Consider the following 19,453-nt stretch of genomic DNA (forward strand, 5'->3'; position numbering starts at 1 on the left):
CTCACGTGCCACCTTTGGCACATGTGCCACAGGTTGCCTACCCCTGTAGTCTAATATGTTTACTTTTATCTTCACTTAAACTGGAGATATAGTTTAAGATAAAAGGCTCAGTTTAGGAAACCCCCCCACTACAAATAATGCACAGAGGAAGACGAGAACGTTAAGGGAAGCATTTTCATTAAGATCCATGATAAAAATATTTGTTTGTCTAGATAAAATTGAGAGACACTCAGAAGGGAGTATTTATGTTTGCTTACATTAGCACCAAATAATTAAAATTAAGGGTTTGCCCCAGATCTAGGTTTGTTTGTTTTTTTTTGTTTATGTGCTGTTTGCTAATACAAATAAATAAATAAATAAATAAGCAAGCAAGCAAGCCTGGTCAGTTTCATGGACAGGTTCTCATGCACCAGATAATTGTTTCAGTTCAATTTAGACATGTAAGCATAAATTGTGTGCCTGAAGTTTTGTGAAACACTGACATCCTTCCAAAATTGGCATGAAAGCATACCAACCCAGATACAAGATCTACTTGTCCATGCTCATGATATAAACACATTTTACTCCCTGAACCCAAGCAGCTTTTCACCAAGTGCAAGCACAATTTCCCCAAGGTTGTTTCGCAAAACTGCTTTCACTGACTGAACAAAGGTGTCTGCACTGGGCTATTTTTTTGGTGGGAAAATAAAACTATTGCTGCCATTAGTTCAGCGCCACCAGGAGCAGCAATGATGGAAGTGCTAACAGAAAGGCTCTAGAAAGCGGTTTAAATTTTAAACATCTTTTTAATCTTGCTCTGAATAGGTCTACATTATGATGGCTTACCACACCAGAGGTCACCTACACTTCATGTACACCAATCATGGGTATTACTAACAGCTGATGCAATAGTAGCAACAGTGGGGAATTTGGGGAAACAATTAGACAAAACCAAAGTTACCAGGAGACTTATAGTTTAAGTTAAAATAGTGATCTCTGCACTAAAGAATACAGGACTGTTTAAAAAAAAAAAAATGTCCTTTAGGACAGATTTTTACTTCTGCTATAAAGATATTCACAGCCTACTTTAAATAAGTCCCAAAGCTTTTGAAGACAGATTCCCTGCTCTATTCAGGGAGGTTATGATGACTTAGGGATTCTGCAGGAGAGCTTATTTATAGCACCTCTAGCCATGGTAATGAAGTCATTCACATATATACAAAAGTTCAACTAATGTTTTGAGAATGAACTAGATTGTTGCTTTTAGCAAGGACTACAAAAGCAGTTAAAGTATTCCAAATTATAGTTAGCTAGCGGCAACCATGTTTCATCCATTCAAATATGATAAGGCTCTGATACAATTTAAGTAGAAGTAGGTAAATAAGCTATAGTTCACCTTACTAAATCGATACAAACGGAATGCACTTGTTACTTCCTTATTGCACCATGTCAAAGGCTGCACCTGCACTGAGTTTTGCTGAAAGTTTCCCACCATTGCTGCAGAACTGGTACAGCACCTCTCCTGCTACCAGCAGCAGTTCTCACACAGAGGCCGACAGCATCAAAACCACCATGTCATATAGATCTGTCAAAAACTTGTGGGCTCTACACCAGTGTGACCAGTGGGACTGTGCCAATATTATACCAATGGAGGAGATTTTCAGAGAGTCTTTAGTGCAGGAAGGGCCTACGAGCTACAATTTAAAGTGTTAGTGTGTGATAATCCATTTTCAGATTGATTACTCAGCCATTTTACATGTTAACACAATTCACCCTTCAGAGTAGTGCTTGAGCAAGTGCAAGAGGACGAATGTTTTAATGCACCTTAGGTTTTTCCATAATATGGATGGGCCACATCTTAATAGGAGTTGCATGGTCCACTCCTACTCTATTTGCATTCATTCAGAGTGCATTCCTTTCATGGATTTTGTAACAGCCAAGCAGTAAATAAAACAATTTCTTAGATAGAAAATGCATTTTGAGCCATCTACACAATTTAGCAGTCAGAAGCCAGCACTGTGTAACAAGACAAGTTTTCACAATTCATTAGCAACTATTCTACAGACCAATTTGAGAATCTCATGTAGTCATAAAGGAAATTCTGAATGCCACATAAAACCTGGATTATTATTAGTTCACATTAGCTTCGAGACCACACACCAATTAATTGGAGCTGGATTGTGTTCTAAAATCACTGTTTTATGCATTTAAGAGCACAAATTAGATACATAGTGTAGGATTTTCAGAAGCACCCAAGTGACAGAAACACAGGTCCCATCAATTTCCAATGGGATTTGTGCTTCTCAGTCTACACAATTGCAATGTTCTAGAGTCTATGGACAGGATTTTCAAGATGTGCCTAAGTCACTCCAGGCATACTTATAAATCCCATCCATGGACTCCAGAACATGGCTATTGTGTAGACCAGGGCTGGCAAACTATTTGGCCTAAGGGCCACATCTGGGTATGGAAATTGTATGGCGGGCCATGAATGCTCACGAAATTGGGGTACAGGAGGTCTCCAGCTGGGGATGCGTGCTCTGGGGTGGGGCTGAGGATGAAGAGTTGGAAATGCAGGAGGGTGCTCCAGGCTGGGACCAAGGGGTTCAGAGGGTGGGAGGGGGATCAGGGCTGAGGCACAGGAGAGGACGGGGGTGGGGGAGGCTCTGGGCAGTGCTTACCTCAAGCAACTCCCAGAAACAACGACATGTCCCCTCTCTGGCTCCTACACGGAAGTGCAGCCAGGCAGCTCTGCGTACTACCTTGTCTGCAGGCGCTACCCCTGCAGCTCCCATTGGCTGCAATTCCCAGTCAATGGGAGGTATAGGGGTAGCGCTTGGGGCAGGGGCAGCATGTGAAGCCCCCTGACTGCCCCTATGTGTAGGAGCCGGGATGGGGGAGAAGAGGGGGAACATGCACCTGCTTCTGGGAGCTGTGTGGAGAGGAGCAAGACCCTGACCTTGCTCCCCAGCTGGAGCGGGACAAGCCCCAGGACCCCGCTTCCTAGTGGGAGCTCGAGGGCCAGATTAAGACGTCTGGAGGGCCGGTGTGTGGCCCTCGGGCAGTAGTTTGCCCACCCCTAGTGTAGACAGAGAAGCACAAGAATGCACAACACTAATCATCTCTAGTACCTCAAAACTGACGGACAGACAATTTGCTTCTAAGGATAAACTTTTGCCTATACTCAAGCTACTCATAAGGCTTCAACCAGTTTATAATCTCATTTATAGATGTCTGAACATTGTGTTAATAATGCATATTTTCTGTGGCATGGCTAGGGCAGTACCACCACTATACATCACCAATTCCTTAAATTCAACATTAAAGGGCTTGAACTTGAAATAGACTAAGTAAAACTCCACTTCCCACCACCAGAAAAGCAACCAATGCTTAGTCTAATGTAAACTCGGATAAATGCACATCAAGTGACAAATATGGATTAAGTAATTAAATTATGGCCCTTGTAATGAAATAAAACACAGAGCTGAACAATTCTACTTTCCTTGGATGAGGTGTTATGAAAGTTAAAATGGGAACATGGGCTATAAAAATAAAGCAGCTAAGAGCTCCAGTCCAAGACAATTGAGTTGCTGCCTAACCACCACAGATATCTCAACTATCCCTAGCTACTTAGGAGTCTTAAATACCAGATATACCTTCCTAAATTACACAAACTTCAGTGATTAAGAAAGCACCATTTCTTGTAGGGCTTTTAGGGACACATTTGAGCTTTGATTGATTAGAACTATAGCAGACTGAACACCACAACACAGAACAGTGGTTTCCAACTATGCTTATCTACCACTATTGATACTTCATGTTTGTATGACTAGTACTATGTTCCCCTGCACTAGAAGAGCAACAGTGCTGCCAGTCATTCAAGTCTGCATACTAAGCCCCACAGACATTAATCCAATCCAAACACCAGTCTAATTTCCAAGAGTGAATTTCTGAATCAATTAACTTATGCTGCATGTGGTATACATCTGTACACACTGCCTGCAAATAAGCATTGGTAGATACAGTGGCAGTCCTGTTAAGTTGGCACAGTTGACCAAAGAGGTTAGAAGTCCCTACACTGGAGGGTGAGGCATTCAGCCCAAGACAGTACCTGCAGATGATGATGAGGAAAGAGGAAAAAAATCTAGAGAAACAACCTGCTTAATTGGAAAGGGTCTTGAGGTCAAGAGCACAGAGAGATGGGGAGGGAAGATGTCAGAACACATACCCTTTTTCCTCAACAATGGACATGAAAGCCATTTTGCGAGAGGGTCTGCACTCAAATACAGGTGATAGGGTTACTCCTGGGGGAATTCCATACCACTTAAAAATTCTGCAAATTTTGTCAAAACAGCACAATAAAATCACATCAATTTCAATTATTTTGGTAATTTATTTCAAAATACCCTGTCAGAAGTGCGGTCTGCAACAATGCAGACAACAATAGACTGACGAAATGTTGCTGCACTGCACCCAGGGCTGAAATTTGCAATTTCCACCAAAGGAGCATTTTGGTGGAAAACACAAATTTATCAGGAAAAAAAATACAGAATTCTGCAGGGAACATTAATTCTGTGCAAATTCTACATTGCGCAGTTGCACAGAATTCTCCCAGAAGTAATAGTATGTGCTGATTGGACTTCGAGAAGGCTCACCCACTAATAACAGAGTGAGGGTGCTATCATAGAGAAACAGTGAGTGCCCCCATAATTAACCTGGTCTTACCAGCCACTAGTGGACATGATGTTGGGGGTGAGAAAGAGAGTTAGGTTCCTAGGAGATAGTGAGATTCTCAAATGTCGTTCACAGATGCTGGAGATGAACCTGGCATTGGGATGCACATAAGTACAGTCACCCCTGGGAAAGGAGTGATCCAAGTCTCTCTGGAATCACACTCCAATGGTGGAGATTAACAAAGGATCTCACCCAAGTAGCGATGGCAGGAGATATAAGGGGCAATTCAGTTGGAAGTGGCATAAGATGTGTGTGGTTGGGGTGGTGGGGAGACATGATCAGGTCACCAGGGCAGGGTGCCTTGGGGATAGAAGGCTCCCCTGGTCACTCACTGATGGCAGAGATGAACTTAGGGGTCGGTGTTCCAGTCACTCCCTAACAGTCGAGATGGGTGGGGGTCGGTGCAGCAAGTCTCAGGCAGGCCCCACTCACACACCAAGGGCCTGTGAGGAGGAAGTATGTCGCCTCCCCCCCTCGGTGAGATTTAAGCTCCCAGGGTTGAGGATCAGGCCCGTCACTCACCCAGGGTTGGGGGGGTCCCGGTCACTCACCCAGGGGGGAGGGGGGCGGGGGGGGGTCCCGGTCACTCACCCAGGGGGGAGGGGGGGTCCCGGTCACTCACCGATGGTGGAGATGAAGGTGGTGTTGAAGGCATCGTCGGAGAAGCGGAAGAGCACGCAGGTCTTGCCGACCCCGGAGTCCCCGATCAGCAGCAGCTTGAAGAGCAGGTCGTACGTTTTCTTCGCCATGGGGAGCGCGGCCGCCGCCCGCTGCGGGCTCCCCCGTCCCTGCCCGGGCCGCTCTCGCTCAGGGGCCCCGCGGGCCTGTGCAGCAGGGAGCCGGGGCTACCCGGCAGGGCGGCGGCCCGGCGGCTGGTGGGGGAGGGGGCGGCACAAAATGGCTTCCCTGGCGGGGCTGCCCCTGCCCTGCGCGGCGGGGGCCGGGCGCGCCTTTCGCTCTCGGGCGGCGACGGGTCCCGCGCTGCTCACGGGGACGCTGCTCCGACGACAGCCCCTGGCCTCATTCCCTCCGCGCCCGACTCCGGCCCCGCTGACTCCCGCTCCCCTCAGTCTCCTCCGGCTGCGCGCGCCGCCCGTTAAACGCACAGGCCGCGAGGCGAGGGGCAGGGCGACGTGCGCGCCGCTGACGTATGCGGAGCCGACGCAAAGGCAAGGCCGCGAGGGGGCGGGGCCCTATGCTCGTGCTCGCCAGAGCCGGGAAAGAAAGCGGCGCGCGCCGCCGCCTGACACATAGCACGAGGTGACGTAAGCACTCTCTTTGTCGGCGTGAGAAGCGGGGCCGCGCGCGTTCGCGGAGGCAGGAGGCGGAGCCTTGGGCTTGGCCGCGCTACCCCGTCTTCCCTCACCACGCCCCTCCTCCGCCTCCGCTGCCGCCGCCGCACAGCGGGCGTGGCGCGACCAAGTCCCGCCCCCGGCCTCTGATTGGCGTTTACAGCAACAGAAGCCAGAGCTGATTGGCACGCATCGGTAATCCATCGTAGAGGCGTGCGGGTTTGCGCGAGCCCGGGGAAAGGATGATGTCAGCGTGGCGCAGGCGCGGGGAGAGCTCAGAGGGTCCGTCCCCTCCCCCCAGCCTGAGGGGATGCGTTTGACTGAGGGAGGCGCGCGGCTCGGCCGCCCTTTCCCCTGCCGCCCCCCTCCGGGCGCCTCGTCCCGTCCCCGAGCCCTGCCTGGTGCTGGGGGCTCGCGCCTCCCCGGCCGGGCCGAAGCCTGGTGCGCGACCCGTGGCGTGGGGGGCGGGGAGGAGCCTTGGAACTGATCCCTGCCCCGGCCCCGTGGCTGGGCGATGAAGTGTCTCCCCGGCCCCTGCCCCTGCCCTCGGCCCCGTGAGCTGTGTCCTGGAGCACGGTTACAGCAGCTGAATCCCGCCTGCTGGAAGGGGCCCTGGGGGGCGTGAGCGCAAAGCAAGTGGCCTTGCAGAGAAGGGCCCGAAAGCCTTCGCCCGGCGGCAGGCGGGCAGGTGGGATGGGCCGGAGAAAAGCCTGTGAAGGATTGGAAATGACGTTACCCCCCCAGTCCTAGACCTGGAACATTTTGAGATTAACCAGGAGCCTAATCGAGACTCGTCGGTGGAAGGCGGTACAGCTTCGGGGAGCTGCCCCTCGGCACAATGGCTGCCCAGTGCCATGTGCTTCCAAAGCACTGGTGAAAACTACTGAACTGGGCTCAGATTGAAAGAGAAATGCTGGCAATTGTTTCTGATAGTGAACGGTTTCATAAATAAATTCACAAGCAGACATCAGTCCTGGTAGAAATAGATTGGAAGCCTCTGTTCGTAGTTTCACAGAAGAGCCAATTGTGATTAGCTCAATAGAACGTATCCAAAATAGTTCCTAGCCCAGATCTTTTCAAAAACACATCCAGTCTTTATTTAAAATTGTCAGTGATGGAGAATCCGTCACAACCCCTGGTAAATTGTTCCAGTGGTTGATTACCATCACTGTTAAAAATGTTGGTCTTATTTCCAGAAAACCATTGTGCAAAGCACCCCATAGACTTCAGGGACTGATAGTGAAATTGCACGGGTAGCACCTCAAAGTTATGAACACCAGACTTACGAACTGACTGGTCAACCACACATCTTATTTGAAACCAGAAGTATGGAATCAGGTAGCAGCAGAGACCGAAATTAAAAAAAAAAGGCAAATACAGTACTGTGTTAAATGTAAACTACTAAAACAAAACAGAAAGTTTAAAAAATTGACAAGGTAGGGAAACTGTTTCTGACCTTGTTTCATATAAATTAAGATGGTTAAAAACAGCATTTTTCTTCTGCATAGAAAAGTTTGAAAGCTGTATTAAATCAGTATTCAGTTGTAAACTTTTGAAAAAACAACCATAATGTTCAGAGTTAACAAAAATTTCAGTTACAAACAGCCTCCATTCCTGAAGTGTTTGTAATTCTGAAGTTCTGTTGTACTTTTTAAATGAGAAACATAGTTCAGAGATCAGAGAGGTAGCCGTGTTAGTCTGGATCTGTAAAAGCAGCAAAGAGTCCTGTGGCACCTTATAGACTAACAGATGTATTGGAGCATGAGCTTTTGTGGGTGAATACCCACTTCGTCGGATGCATGTAGTGGAAATTTCCAGGGGCAGGTATATATATGCAAGCAAGAAGCAAGCTAGAGATAACGAGGTTAGTTCGATCAGGGAGGATGAGGCCCTCTTCTAGCAGTTGAGGTGTAAACACCAAGGGAGGAGAAACTGGTTTTGTTGTAGGCTCACCATTCACAGTCTTTGTTTAATCCTGAGCTGATGGTGTCAAATTTGCAGATGAACTGAAGCTCAGCAGTTTCTCTTTGAAGTCTGGTCCTGAAGTTTTTTTGCTGCAGGATAGCTACCTTTACATCAGCTATTGTGTGTCCAGGGAGGTTGAAGTGTTCTCCTACAGGTTTTTGTATATTGCCATTCCTAATATCTGATTTGTGTCCATTTATCCTTTTCCACAGGGATTGTCCTGTTTGGCCAATGTACATAGCAGAGAGGCATTGGTGGCATATGATGGCGTATATTACATTGGTGGACGTGCAGGTGAATGAACAGGTGATGGTGTGGCTGATCTGGTTAGGTCCTGTGATGATGTCGCTGGTGTAGATATGTGGGCAGAGTTGGCATTGAGGTTTGTTGCATGGATTGGTTGCTGAGTAGAGTTACTATGGTGCAGTGTGCAGTTACTGGTAAGAATATGCTTCAGGTTGTCTGTGGGCGAGGACTGGCCTGCCACTCAAGGCCTGTGAAAGTGTGGGATCCTTGTCCAAGATGAGCTGTAGATCCCTGATGATGCGTTGGAGGGGTTTTAGCTGCGGACTGTATGTGATGGCCAGTGGAGTCCTGTTGGTTTCTTTCCTGGGTTTGTCTTGCAGTAGGAGGCTTCTGGGTACACGTCTGGCTCTGTTGATCTGTTTCCTTATTTCCTCGTGCGGGTATTGTAGTTTTGAGAATGCTTGGTGAAAATTTTGTAGGTGTTGGTCTCTGTCTGAGGGGTTGGAGCAGATGCGGTTGTACCTCAGTGCTTGGCTGTAGACAATGGATCGTGTGGTGTGCCCGGGATGAAAGCTGGAGACATGAAAGTAGGCATAGCGGTGGGTAGGTTTTCGGTATAGGGTGGTGTTAATGTGACAATCACTTATTTGCATCGTGGTGTCTAGTAAAGGTAGCCATCCTGCAGCAAAAAACTTCAGGACCAGACTTCAAAGAGAAACTGCTGAGCTTCAGTTCATCTGCAAATTTGACATCATCAGCTCAGGATTAAACAAAGACTGTGAATGGCGAGCCAACTACAAAACCAGTTTCTCCTCTCTTGGTTTTCACAAGTCAACTGCTAGAAGAGGGCCTCATCCTCCCTGACTGAACTAACCTCATTATCTCTAGCCTGCTTCTTGCTTGCATATATATACCTGCCCCTGGAAATTTCCACTACATACATCCGACGAAGTGGGTATTCACCCATGAAAGTTCATGCTCCAATACGTCTGTTAGTCTATAAGGTGCCATAGGACTCTTCGCTGCTTCTATAGTTCAGAGAGGGAGCTCCTTACTACAACAGACATGTTTTTAAGAGTTTCTATAAATAGTGAAAGTCAACACTGCAGGAATAGGAATTTGAAAGAAATCTGACTCAGGCACTGCTGATTTCTGAAACAAAATTTGACAAGCTCTGAGAAGAAACACAAACAATGCAATCTCACAACAGCTTGATGGATCGCCAACTGAAAAAGCCCACGTTCCTCCAGCATAAAAACATACCATGACTGTGGGTATAAACTGCTGCATGCAGTGAGATTATGTACAAAGGATTTTGTCTCATAATAATGCCCATTACAAAGGCAGAATTGCTAAGAATCCACAGTGCTCATCTGAGTTCTGCAAAGTATAAACAGAGTTCAAGATGTCCTATTCTGGCCATTGAACTGTGAAATCTACAATAAATACAGAAAACAGAACCTGATCATCCATGGCTGGAATCATGAGCTTGGCTTAAAATTGTGATATTTGAAAAATAATAAATTTGGGGTTCCTTTTGGGAGATGTCCAAGAACATAAGATGACAGAACAAGGAGTAATGGTCTCAAGTTGCAGTGGGGGAGGTTTGGGTTGGATATTAGGAAAAAAAATTTTACTAGGAGTGTGGTGAAGCACTGGAATGGGTTACCTAGGGAGGTGGTGGAATCTCCTTCCTTAGAGGTTTTTAAGGTAAGGCTTGACAAAGGCCTGGCTGGGATGATTTAGTTGGGGATTGGTCCTGCTTTGAGTGGGGGGGCTGGACTAGATGACCTCCTGAGGTCCCTTCCAACCCTAATATTCTATTATTCTATTCTTTTAAAATGGGGTTACCATCTCTCCAGGACCTTGTCTGTCAAACAAGGAGAGCCGTCTGATTACAGATAGCATGCTGAACAACAGACCTGCTGATGACTGTCTAGAGCTATGTGACCTGGCAATCTACATAGCTGCAGATCCAGGGGTGAACACTGATCCTTTTCACTCGAGGAAGTATGAAAGACCATCCAAAAGTAACGTAATGGATATGCTGCTGGATCTGATACTATTCCACCTGAGCTGCTCAAAGGTGCTCTGGAACCAGTGCGCATCAGCCTGCATCAACTGTTCTTAAAAGTGTGGGCATCAAAGTGCCAGCAGAATGGAAAGATGCCTGTCCCCGTACAATGGCAGAGGATCTCACAATGAGTGTGCCAACCGCAGGTCAGTCTCATTGTTGATCCCTGATAAGGTCTTTAGTCATATTCTGCTTGGTAGGATGCAGCAGCTCTTTAACAGACGACATTGTCTACAGCAATCAGGATTCACTATAGAGCAGTAAACCATGGATGCTGTCCACACCCTTTGCCGCCTTGCTGAGCTGCACCGATAATTTAACTGCCTAGTTCATGTGGCATGTATTGACATCAGTGCGGCTTTTGATTCAGTCAACAGGTCAGCACTTTGGCTCGCACTGAAAGGAGTTGGCATTCCGAATTTCTGCTGTGTCTGATGCATGAGTATAGGTTCAAGAGTGCATGTTGGTTCATGGCTTTCCCCACATTTCTACACAATGTGAGGTGTGTGGCAGGGATGCATTCTTACACCTCCACAATATTCTGTTGAGCTGTTTACTGAATATTAGGACTTCTTGTTCCACGTGTTGGAATCAAGATTGGTCAAGAAGTGGCTACCAACCAAGATCACAACAGTGATGCTGCCTTGCTTGTGGAGAAGTCAGAGAATTTCAGTCCCACCATCCAAGGTCTCCCAGATGCTGCCCATGCTATAGAGTTGAACATCTCCTGCCAGAAGAGCAAGGCCCAGAACCACAGAGCTGGGTGACCAAAGCACCTGGTGCAGGTGGGTTGAGTACCATGGAGAGCCCTGATGAGTTCATCTACCTAGGCTGCAAGGAGAGTTAGAACAATTGTGGCAAATTGGACATGCTTTGATGAATACATCTGGCCACCTCCTGAATGAAGTCCATGTCTTGCTTATGGATGCAAAAATGTCTTTGCGTTAAGATAAAGTTCAGAATTTATCAAATGTATGTACTACGTGTATTGCTATATGGGTCAGAAACCTGGACCCTCTTACAGGCAGACTTGGAGTGGTTAGATGCATTCCATATGTGCTGTCAGGACCAAATCTTGAGCATAAAGTGGTTTGACTTTGTGCGAAATGTCACAGTCTTGAAAATTTCTGGCCTTCCTTCAGTCGCTCATTATATTCAAAAGCAGTGTTGCATGCTCTTCAGCCATATTGCCAGAATGGACAAAAGCACCCCAGCACACCATGCTCTCAAGCTTTCCATTGACATTCAAAGGGGTGCACGCCCCGACCCAACTTGGCACTGCCACGAGGCCACCCAGAGATTTGTGGATTCCCAGGACTGAACTAGATTTGGGAACTTACTACACAATGCCTGTTGCAACGCCATCAAGTGTGGTCACACTAACTGGTGCAACAGTCCTTAGTAGACTAAGTATGTTTAGTTATTTTATTTGCATTCTGATTTCTGAGCTTTGAGGGTGCACTCTAGGTCACATTTTCAAGCTTTTCTCCACAACCAAAAGGACTAGAAACTTACTTTAAAAAGCTGAGATTTTCACAAAATCACTTGTTTCTGGGAGCTTTAAACTAAACACCAAATATTGTGAGAATTGCCAGCCTCACATACAGTTTGTTTTAGCAGTTCTCTGATATATCAGCTCAAGCACCACATGCCAAGTCCTTATGCATAGTCAAATGGGTTAGCAGAAAAGTCAGCACAAATAACAAAGAACTTAATAGAAAAAAATGGTAGATGCCAGGGATCCATGTGTCGCATTGTTAGTACATCACAATAGTCCTCACAATGCTTTATTAGGATCAGCTGTTCAGAGATCTATGGGCAAAAGATTAAAACCTTGGTGCCAACATCCAACAAGCTTCTTAAGCCAAAGACCATTAACCTTAAAGTAGTTAAAGATTTATCTGCCAGGATACTGGTATGGAAGAAATGCTATGAAAAGAATGCCAAACACCCCATTGCAAATGGGAGAGAATGTTAGATTTCAAATAAAAGATGCCATCTGCCCCGAGGTTATAAGTTACAACTATCCATGAGTAGGCCAGTCTACAGGAGAAACAGACATCTGATCAAAACCAAAGACATCACTAGCTGTTTCTAGAATGCTACTGACAGTGTTCCTGTGCTAACGGAAGCAACATTTGCTTACCCAGTCACAACAATGAAAAAACACCGGGACCAGCAAACATAGGCTTCAGGTGGCAGGATGGAGACGAATTTAAAAACAAAAGAATGGTGGCCTGCACTGGCTTTTCGTCTTCATAAATATTTGTGTATGTTTTGGCATTGCTTCACCATCCTGTCCAACCATCCCAGCACTTTTATTCTGGTTACATGGCAACCCTAAAAGTTGCCAAATGCTACCAGCATTTTACTAGAGAGACATTCTATCAATAACAAAATAAGCTCAGCACTTAGATGATACAAGAACACCCATTGCAAACTCCAGTATGATTTTTGCTTTGTTATTTTTATTTGGAAAACACTCTGCAGCAGCCTTACCACGGTATACCATCAGCTTCAAACAGGCCTGGCAATGGTGGAAAGTCACAGGGAATAAAGGGCCATTTTATGTATTTGAATGTTGACCCCAAATTTGTAACAAACACAAGAAAGCCCGAATTCCTTGGAAATAGAGAGATACTATCTAATTTAGTTTGCTATGTAGATACCATGATGATGTTCTTATGTGATAGGTGCTAAGTGCTGATGAAATAGTTTAATTTAAAGTAAAAGAAGATTTGCCAGTCAAATAGAGACAGGAAGGGCCCACCAAAGGTCATACGGTGTCCAACTGGAGTTTGACAAAGGGTCTCAGTTTCCTAGGCCCATATTTCTGCACTGTCATCTCACTATGATTTCTGAAGAGGAAGTTCCTGAGGCAGATGGTTCAGCAGAGCTCTCCCTGGTGACAGGCATCTTGTTTGAACATGTTTTAGGAGTTTTCTGTGCTCCACGTCTGCCAACTCAGAAATCTCTAGGTTTGATGACAAGAGCAGACTAGAAGAATAACACAGATTCCTCCCATGGATTGGAGACTGCGGAGGCTTCAGGGACTTCATCTTCCTATGTATCTTGATGACTAGATATATCTGTATGGTCAGCCCTATTCAAGACATTCAAATGCTTTATCTGCAGCTGAAAATCTCTGCCCCAGTTGCAGCATTGCTTATGGTAATATTAGCTCACGTTACCACAAGCTGCCTGCAAGTGGAGGAAGAAGCTTAGCATTGTTATCACTAGAGCTTTGCAGAGCCAGTCACTGCCTTGTTTTCTAATGTTTTCACCATGGAGGGAGAGTGAACTAGTGCTTAGAGAAAGAGACTGAGAAACACCACTTCTAGCCCTGCCTCTGACCTCTAGGCAAGTTCCAGTACAGCCTCTCTGGGCCTGGATAAAATGAGTGCTTACCTACCTCACAGAGATAGTGTGAACCTTAATTAGTCATTGTTTGTAAAGCACTTTGAAGTTCTTAGATGAAAGGATCAGTATAAGTATATATTAATTATCATTAACTATTAATAGTTACCTGAAAATTGGGTGCTAAAATTTAACCCCAGAACTATGTAGTAAAACTAAAGATTGTCTTAGGGTGCGTGGAATAACTGGAATTGAAGGGATGGTAGGTGCTGATGGCAAAAAAGGATCAAGTCCCGGCAGTGGCCTAAACTTTGTTCAATAATTAAAGCAACTTGGGGAAGGGGAGAAAATGGGCTGGAGAGGGAATTCATCTTAAGCTCCCTGTTTATGTAATGCTTTTAAAATTTGGGTTCTGCCTCTTTAAATTGCATCTTGCTGGTAGAGTAAATGAAATCCCGTAATTTCTTTTAAAAGCAATGCCGATCTAGTTCCTTGCAGACATTGCTCACATCTGCATTGAAACCCGGATCCAAAATGAAAGCCAGGAGCTTCCCATCTGTTTTTACATAGCCTGCCTTGTGTTTTATCCCCCAGCCATGAGAGAAGCAGAGTTCGGAGAGAAACAATAAAGTGCCTTCCAGCTGCAGTTGCTTCACATTGTCTCTTGCCAAGGGTTACACTGGAAAGACTAACTGGACTGTGGAATATAGAACAATCTGGAGGGTTGTTAGCAGGAAGGTTGACTACTGACCCATTTACTCCCAGTGTTGGATTGGTGTTCATGGAGTGTAGGAAAGAACTATTAGATTGCTTTTATATTCTGAAACGTCAGTGGTTACATCTCACAGGTAGGGAAGTAGCCATGTAAGGATGCACAGAGGGATTGTAATTTACCCAGCATCACAGTGATAGAGCCAGAAGTAGAAACCTCAGTTGCTGACTCTCTCTCTATATATAATGTATGTCACACACATCCCAAGAGGGCCAAATTCAGCCCTGCCAGAAGCAGAAGTAGCTTCCATTGATTTCAGTGGGAGTTGTACCCATTTTATGCCCAAATTGACATACCATGACATCACTTTGTCACCCTCATTTTGCATGCCCAGTGAATACCAAATCAATGCAAGTTACAGTGCTAAGACAGTTAAACCCACATACAATTGACAGACCCATACAATTTACACCATGGTTTATCTCCCCAATGAATTTGGCCAAGAAGTTTTAAAATTGAAACTGATTAGACTGATCAATTTTTTTTGAAGTTTCCATCTTCCTGTGAAAGAACTGTTCCAGACACCTATAGAATAGGAAACAGTATAGGGCAGGTGTGGGCAAACTTTTTGGGCCAAGGGCCACATCTGGGTATGGAAATTGTATGGCGGGCCATGAATGCTCACGAAATTGGGGGTTGGGGTACAGGAGGGCTCCAGCTGGGGATGCATGCTCTGGGATGGGGCTGGGGATGAAGGGTTGGGAGTGCAGGAGGGTGCTCTGGGCTGGGACCAAGGGTTCAGAGGGTGGGAGGGGGATCGGGGCTGGGGCACAGGAGAGGGTCAGGGAGCAGGCTCTGGGCAGTGCTTACCTCAAGCAGCTCCCAGAAACAGTGGCATGTCCCCTCTCCAGCTCCTATGCGAAGGTGCAGCCAGGCAGCTCTGTGTGCTGCCTTGTCTGCAGTCTTCAGCCCTGCAGCTCCCATTGGCTGCAGTTCCCAGCCAGTGGGGGCTATGGGGGTAGCATTTGGGGCAGAGGCAGCATGCTGAGCCCTCTGGCTGCCCCTATGTGTAGGAGCTGGAGGAGGGGACATGCCTCTGCTTCTGGGAGACGTATAGAGTGGGGCAAGACCCTAGCCCTGCTCCCCGGCTGGAGCAGGACAAGCCCCGGAGCCCACTTCCTGGCGGGAGCTCGAGGGCCAGATTATAACATGTGGAGGGCAGGGTGTGACCCCCAGGCCATAGTTTGCCAACCCCTGCTATAGGATATATAGGTAAAACTGTATAATGCACAAAGTATACAGGATTGACAATAAAAAAAGGCCCCAAAAACAATGTCATTCATCATGCCATTTTAAGCCTTGAAGATCATTTTAACAGGGGGTGGTTTCCTGTAATTACATCTCTGTGGGTGGTTAAGTTGAAGTTCTGTGCTCCAACAGAGTTGGCTTCCTACTGAAAGACATCATCTAATTATAGGAAATCTACTGACTGCAAATGGATCCATCATAAATCCAGGTTCTAGTTTAGTCTGCATTATTATTAAATAGGGCTGAGTTTGCCTCTCTGATATCTCTCCATCCTGAGTACGGGTAACTGTTTCTGTGACAAGAAAATTCCTCTGGGCACCATTGAACGTTGTGTTCTAGGACCACAACATTCTCCCTCCAGAGCCTTGCTGTTTAGCTAGCAGAAGTCAGACTTGCATTAGTGAGCATACGCTAGGCAGTTCTGAATCTATAAATGCTGAGAACATCACAACAATGGCAATATACAAAAACCTGTAGGAGAACACTTCAACATCCCTGGCCACACAATAGCAGATCTTAAGGTGACCATACTGCAGCAAAAAAATTTCAGGACCAGACTTCAAAGAGAAACTGCTGAGCTTCAGTTCATCTGCAAATTTGACACCATCAGCTCAGGATTAAACAAAGACTGTGAATGGTTTGCCAACTACAAAACCAGTTTCTCCTCCCTTGGTTTTCACACCTCAACTGCTAGAACAGGGCCTCATCTTCCCTGATTGAACTAACCTTGTTGTCTCTAGCTTGCTTCTTGCTTGCATATATATACCTGCCCCTGGAAATTTCCACTACGTGCATCTGACAAAGTGGGTATTCACCCACGAAAGCTCATGCTCCAAAACGTCTGTTAGTCTATAAGGTGCCACAGGATTCTTTGCTGCTTTCACAACAAAAGGAGCCCCCGAAAGAGACCACCTAGAGCAAAACCACCCAAACTTTGTCCAGCTGGGGGTATTGTATCGACAACTTGTCAGAAACTTCAGGGCCATAACAAATTTGCAGGTAATGGTACTGATTGCGGCTGTCCTGCTATTTAACATGAAGGTGTGGCTTGCAGGGTCTATGGATTCCGGCAAGGAGTGTTCTATCTTGATCTAAATAGCCAGATGGGGCTTCAGAATGGCTAAGACCTGGACACATGTGTCTCTCTCACCTCAGACTGCTTGTTTGTCTCATCCACCTGTTATGTCTTGTATTTTAGAATGTAAGTTCTTTGGAGCAGGAACTGTCATTTACTATATGTTTGTACAGCACCTAGCGAAATGAGGCTTTCACATATTATTAACAGTGTTTGTTAATGTTACCGTACATGCTCATGGCGGCTGTTTGATACAGCAGGACTTCCAGACAACACAGTGGTAAATTCACTGATATATACCAGTGCCCTATCTATACTAGTGCTTCATTGTTGATTGGAAATATTAAGAAAGAACTCAATGTAAACAAAGGCCATTGTTGCAGCCCAAACCCCCATCGCAGGAGGAATCAAAGGGGGAAACATTTAAAGGCGAATTGAATTAGTAGCTATCTGCCCCTCTGTGGTCTCAATGTGTCTCTGAGGATTTGTGAAGAACGTGAGTCCCATCTTAAAAGGAAATCATTAATCCTCCAAGAGTTTAAAGTAACTATCTCATAGCACAGGAGAGTCTTGCTGCCTCATAAACAGTGCAAAGTAGAATAAGCTTTTTTTGACTTTTCTGCAAGCAGATCCCAAAATGTTTTGTAATAAACAGTCAGGGTTTATCCTGAGCAGGTTTTAGAGGTATGTGTTATTAGAAGGTGCTAGCTAGTATGTTCTAACTAACATTCTAAAACTCAAGTGTAGTTTTTAACATGTCTTCAACTCAACCACTCTGAGCACGGTAAAGCCTAAATTAGAGTTTTAGAACATTAGTTAGAACATGCTAGTTAACACCTGCTAACAAGGCACCTTTAAATCTTAATCAAGATAAATCCATAGATAAATGTTAAATTATTCAAGCATGTTGCAGATCAGTTTGAATGAGTGGCCCAGTGCTGTGCCCAAGGTGCAGAGTTCTATGGGAATTCCAGCCACGCAGTGGGAGTAGGATATCAGACTGGAGAGCCAAGAGGAACAGTGCCCTTAAAGGTGCCTGTTTTACCCACATTTCTCTCATCTGCTCATGCTGAAATCAGAGCCCAGACACTGACCAAATGCTGGCTGCTTCTCTCCGTGTGCAGCCTGATTTCAGAGGAGCTGAGTAAGCTGGCAGCCCACCTCTGTACAGACTGAGGCTGCACCAAGTTAACACAGCATGGGGGGTTATATTGGATCTGCTGCTATGGACTCACCCAGAGACTTATTCTCCCTTCTGAGTGCAGGCCAATGGGGTTGTCTTTGTCAAGGAGCATGCCAGCCAGTGTTACTCTAGTAAGGAACTGTGACAAAGTTCCTCTACCTTGGTGGGTCCTGCGCTTATTGGCAGATTTGCTCACCTCAGTGATCTTCCCCACAGTCTGGGTCAACTCCTCCTGTATCTGATCAGGAGTTGGGAGGTTTGGGGGGAACCCAGGCCCACTCTCTACTTCGAGTTCCAGCCCAGAGCCCTGTGGATTGCAGCTGTCTATAGTACCTCCTGTAACAGCTGCATGACAGCTACACCTCCCTGGGCTACTTCCCCATGGCCTCCTCCAAACACCTTCTTTATCATCACTACAGGACCTTCCTCCTGCTGTCTGATAACACTTGTACTCCTCAGTCCTCCAGCAGCACAGCCTCTCACTCTCAGCTCCTTGTGCCTCTTACTGCCAGCTCCTCACATGCACTTCCTCTCCTCTGGCTCCCCCCAGCCTGACTGGAGAGAGCGCCTTTTGAAACCCAGGTGCCCTGATTAGCCTGCCTTGATTGGCTGCAGGTGTTCTAATCAGCTTGTCTGCCTTAATTGGTTCTAGCAGGTTCCTGATTACTCTCGTGCAGCCCCTGCTCTGGTCACTCAGGGAACAGAAAACTACTCAGCCAGTGACCAGTATATTTGTCCTCTACCAGACTCCTGGACCTCACTGGCCTGGGTCTGTCACAGAACCCTATCCATTAATCAAGTCTTGTCTGAAAAATGCCTAAGTCACATGATGATACCTATCAGCCTGTTCCCAGCACTGACATAACCGTCTTCCTTTCCAGCCTGTCTGATTAATCTTCTCCTCCTTTGTTCCCCGAATTGCATTCTTTCCATTTACATATGGCTGATGTCATCCTTTTAAGAAAGTGAGACATCCTTGGGAGAGGATTGCATATATTGAGACTAGCAATTTGGTTCAGACCCCAAATGTAGATTTTATTAAGTGCTTTTTTGCAAAACCCAAGGAGGGTTGTTTCAAGGAGGAAGTAGGTTTCGGTGTCCAGTCTGAGGAGAGGGTGTCAGGAGGAGGAGGAGAAGTTCAGGAAGATAATTGCAGACAGATAGAGTAGCTGGACAAAATGTGAGAAGAAGGGCCTGAGGGCTATTTCCCCTCAGAGGGAAACATCTCATAACTGATCTGTTGACGCCCCCGCAGGGAGGATCCTGCAAACTGCCTGGATCTGGGATCTGACATGGTTTATACGACACCGTCTGCACCTTCATAGCTGCAGAGGAGGAATCCCACCCCCATACAAGCTAGTTTACAACGATGATATGAAAGGAGAAAGTACGTGAGCTGTGGTGCAGAATCAATCTCTGATGACATGTAGTTGCATGTCCTGCCCTTCCCCCTCCCGGGCAGACAGCTTAGACTCACAAATCTTTTCTCTTCCACAGGGAGTCGAGGGTTGATCTCTGTCAGCTGTCA

General features: G+C 46.2%; 1 protein-coding gene and 1 long non-coding RNA gene across 3 annotated transcripts in view; one reads left to right on the forward strand and one right to left on the reverse strand.

Annotated features, from left to right (window-relative positions):
- Positions 1 to 5,844, reverse strand: part of RAB10 (RAB10, member RAS oncogene family) — a 59,148-nt gene extending 53,304 nt beyond the window's left edge. Inside the window, exon 1 of one of the 2 annotated variants that reach the window (XM_050948953.1) lies at positions 5,336 to 5,844. In XM_050948953.1, the coding sequence (XP_050804910.1) occupies positions 5,336 to 5,462 (127 nt within the window). In that variant the 5' untranslated portion in view covers positions 5,463 to 5,844. The remainder of the gene's footprint in view (positions 1 to 5,335) is intronic. The other variant, XM_050948954.1, reaches the window with a different exon arrangement.
- A 3,935-nt stretch (positions 5,845 to 9,779) lies between these two features.
- LOC127048916 (uncharacterized) overlaps positions 9,780 to 19,453 on the forward strand; it is a 117,943-nt gene continuing 108,269 nt past the window's right edge. Inside the window, exon 1 of the long non-coding RNA XR_007773822.1 lies at positions 9,780 to 9,820. This is a non-coding gene — a long non-coding RNA (uncharacterized LOC127048916). The remainder of the gene's footprint in view (positions 9,821 to 19,453) is intronic.

Source organism: Gopherus flavomarginatus, chromosome 4 (genome assembly GCF_025201925.1).
Source record: "Gopherus flavomarginatus isolate rGopFla2 chromosome 4, rGopFla2.mat.asm, whole genome shotgun sequence".
Lineage (NCBI taxonomy): Eukaryota > Metazoa > Chordata > Testudines > Testudinidae > Gopherus > Gopherus flavomarginatus.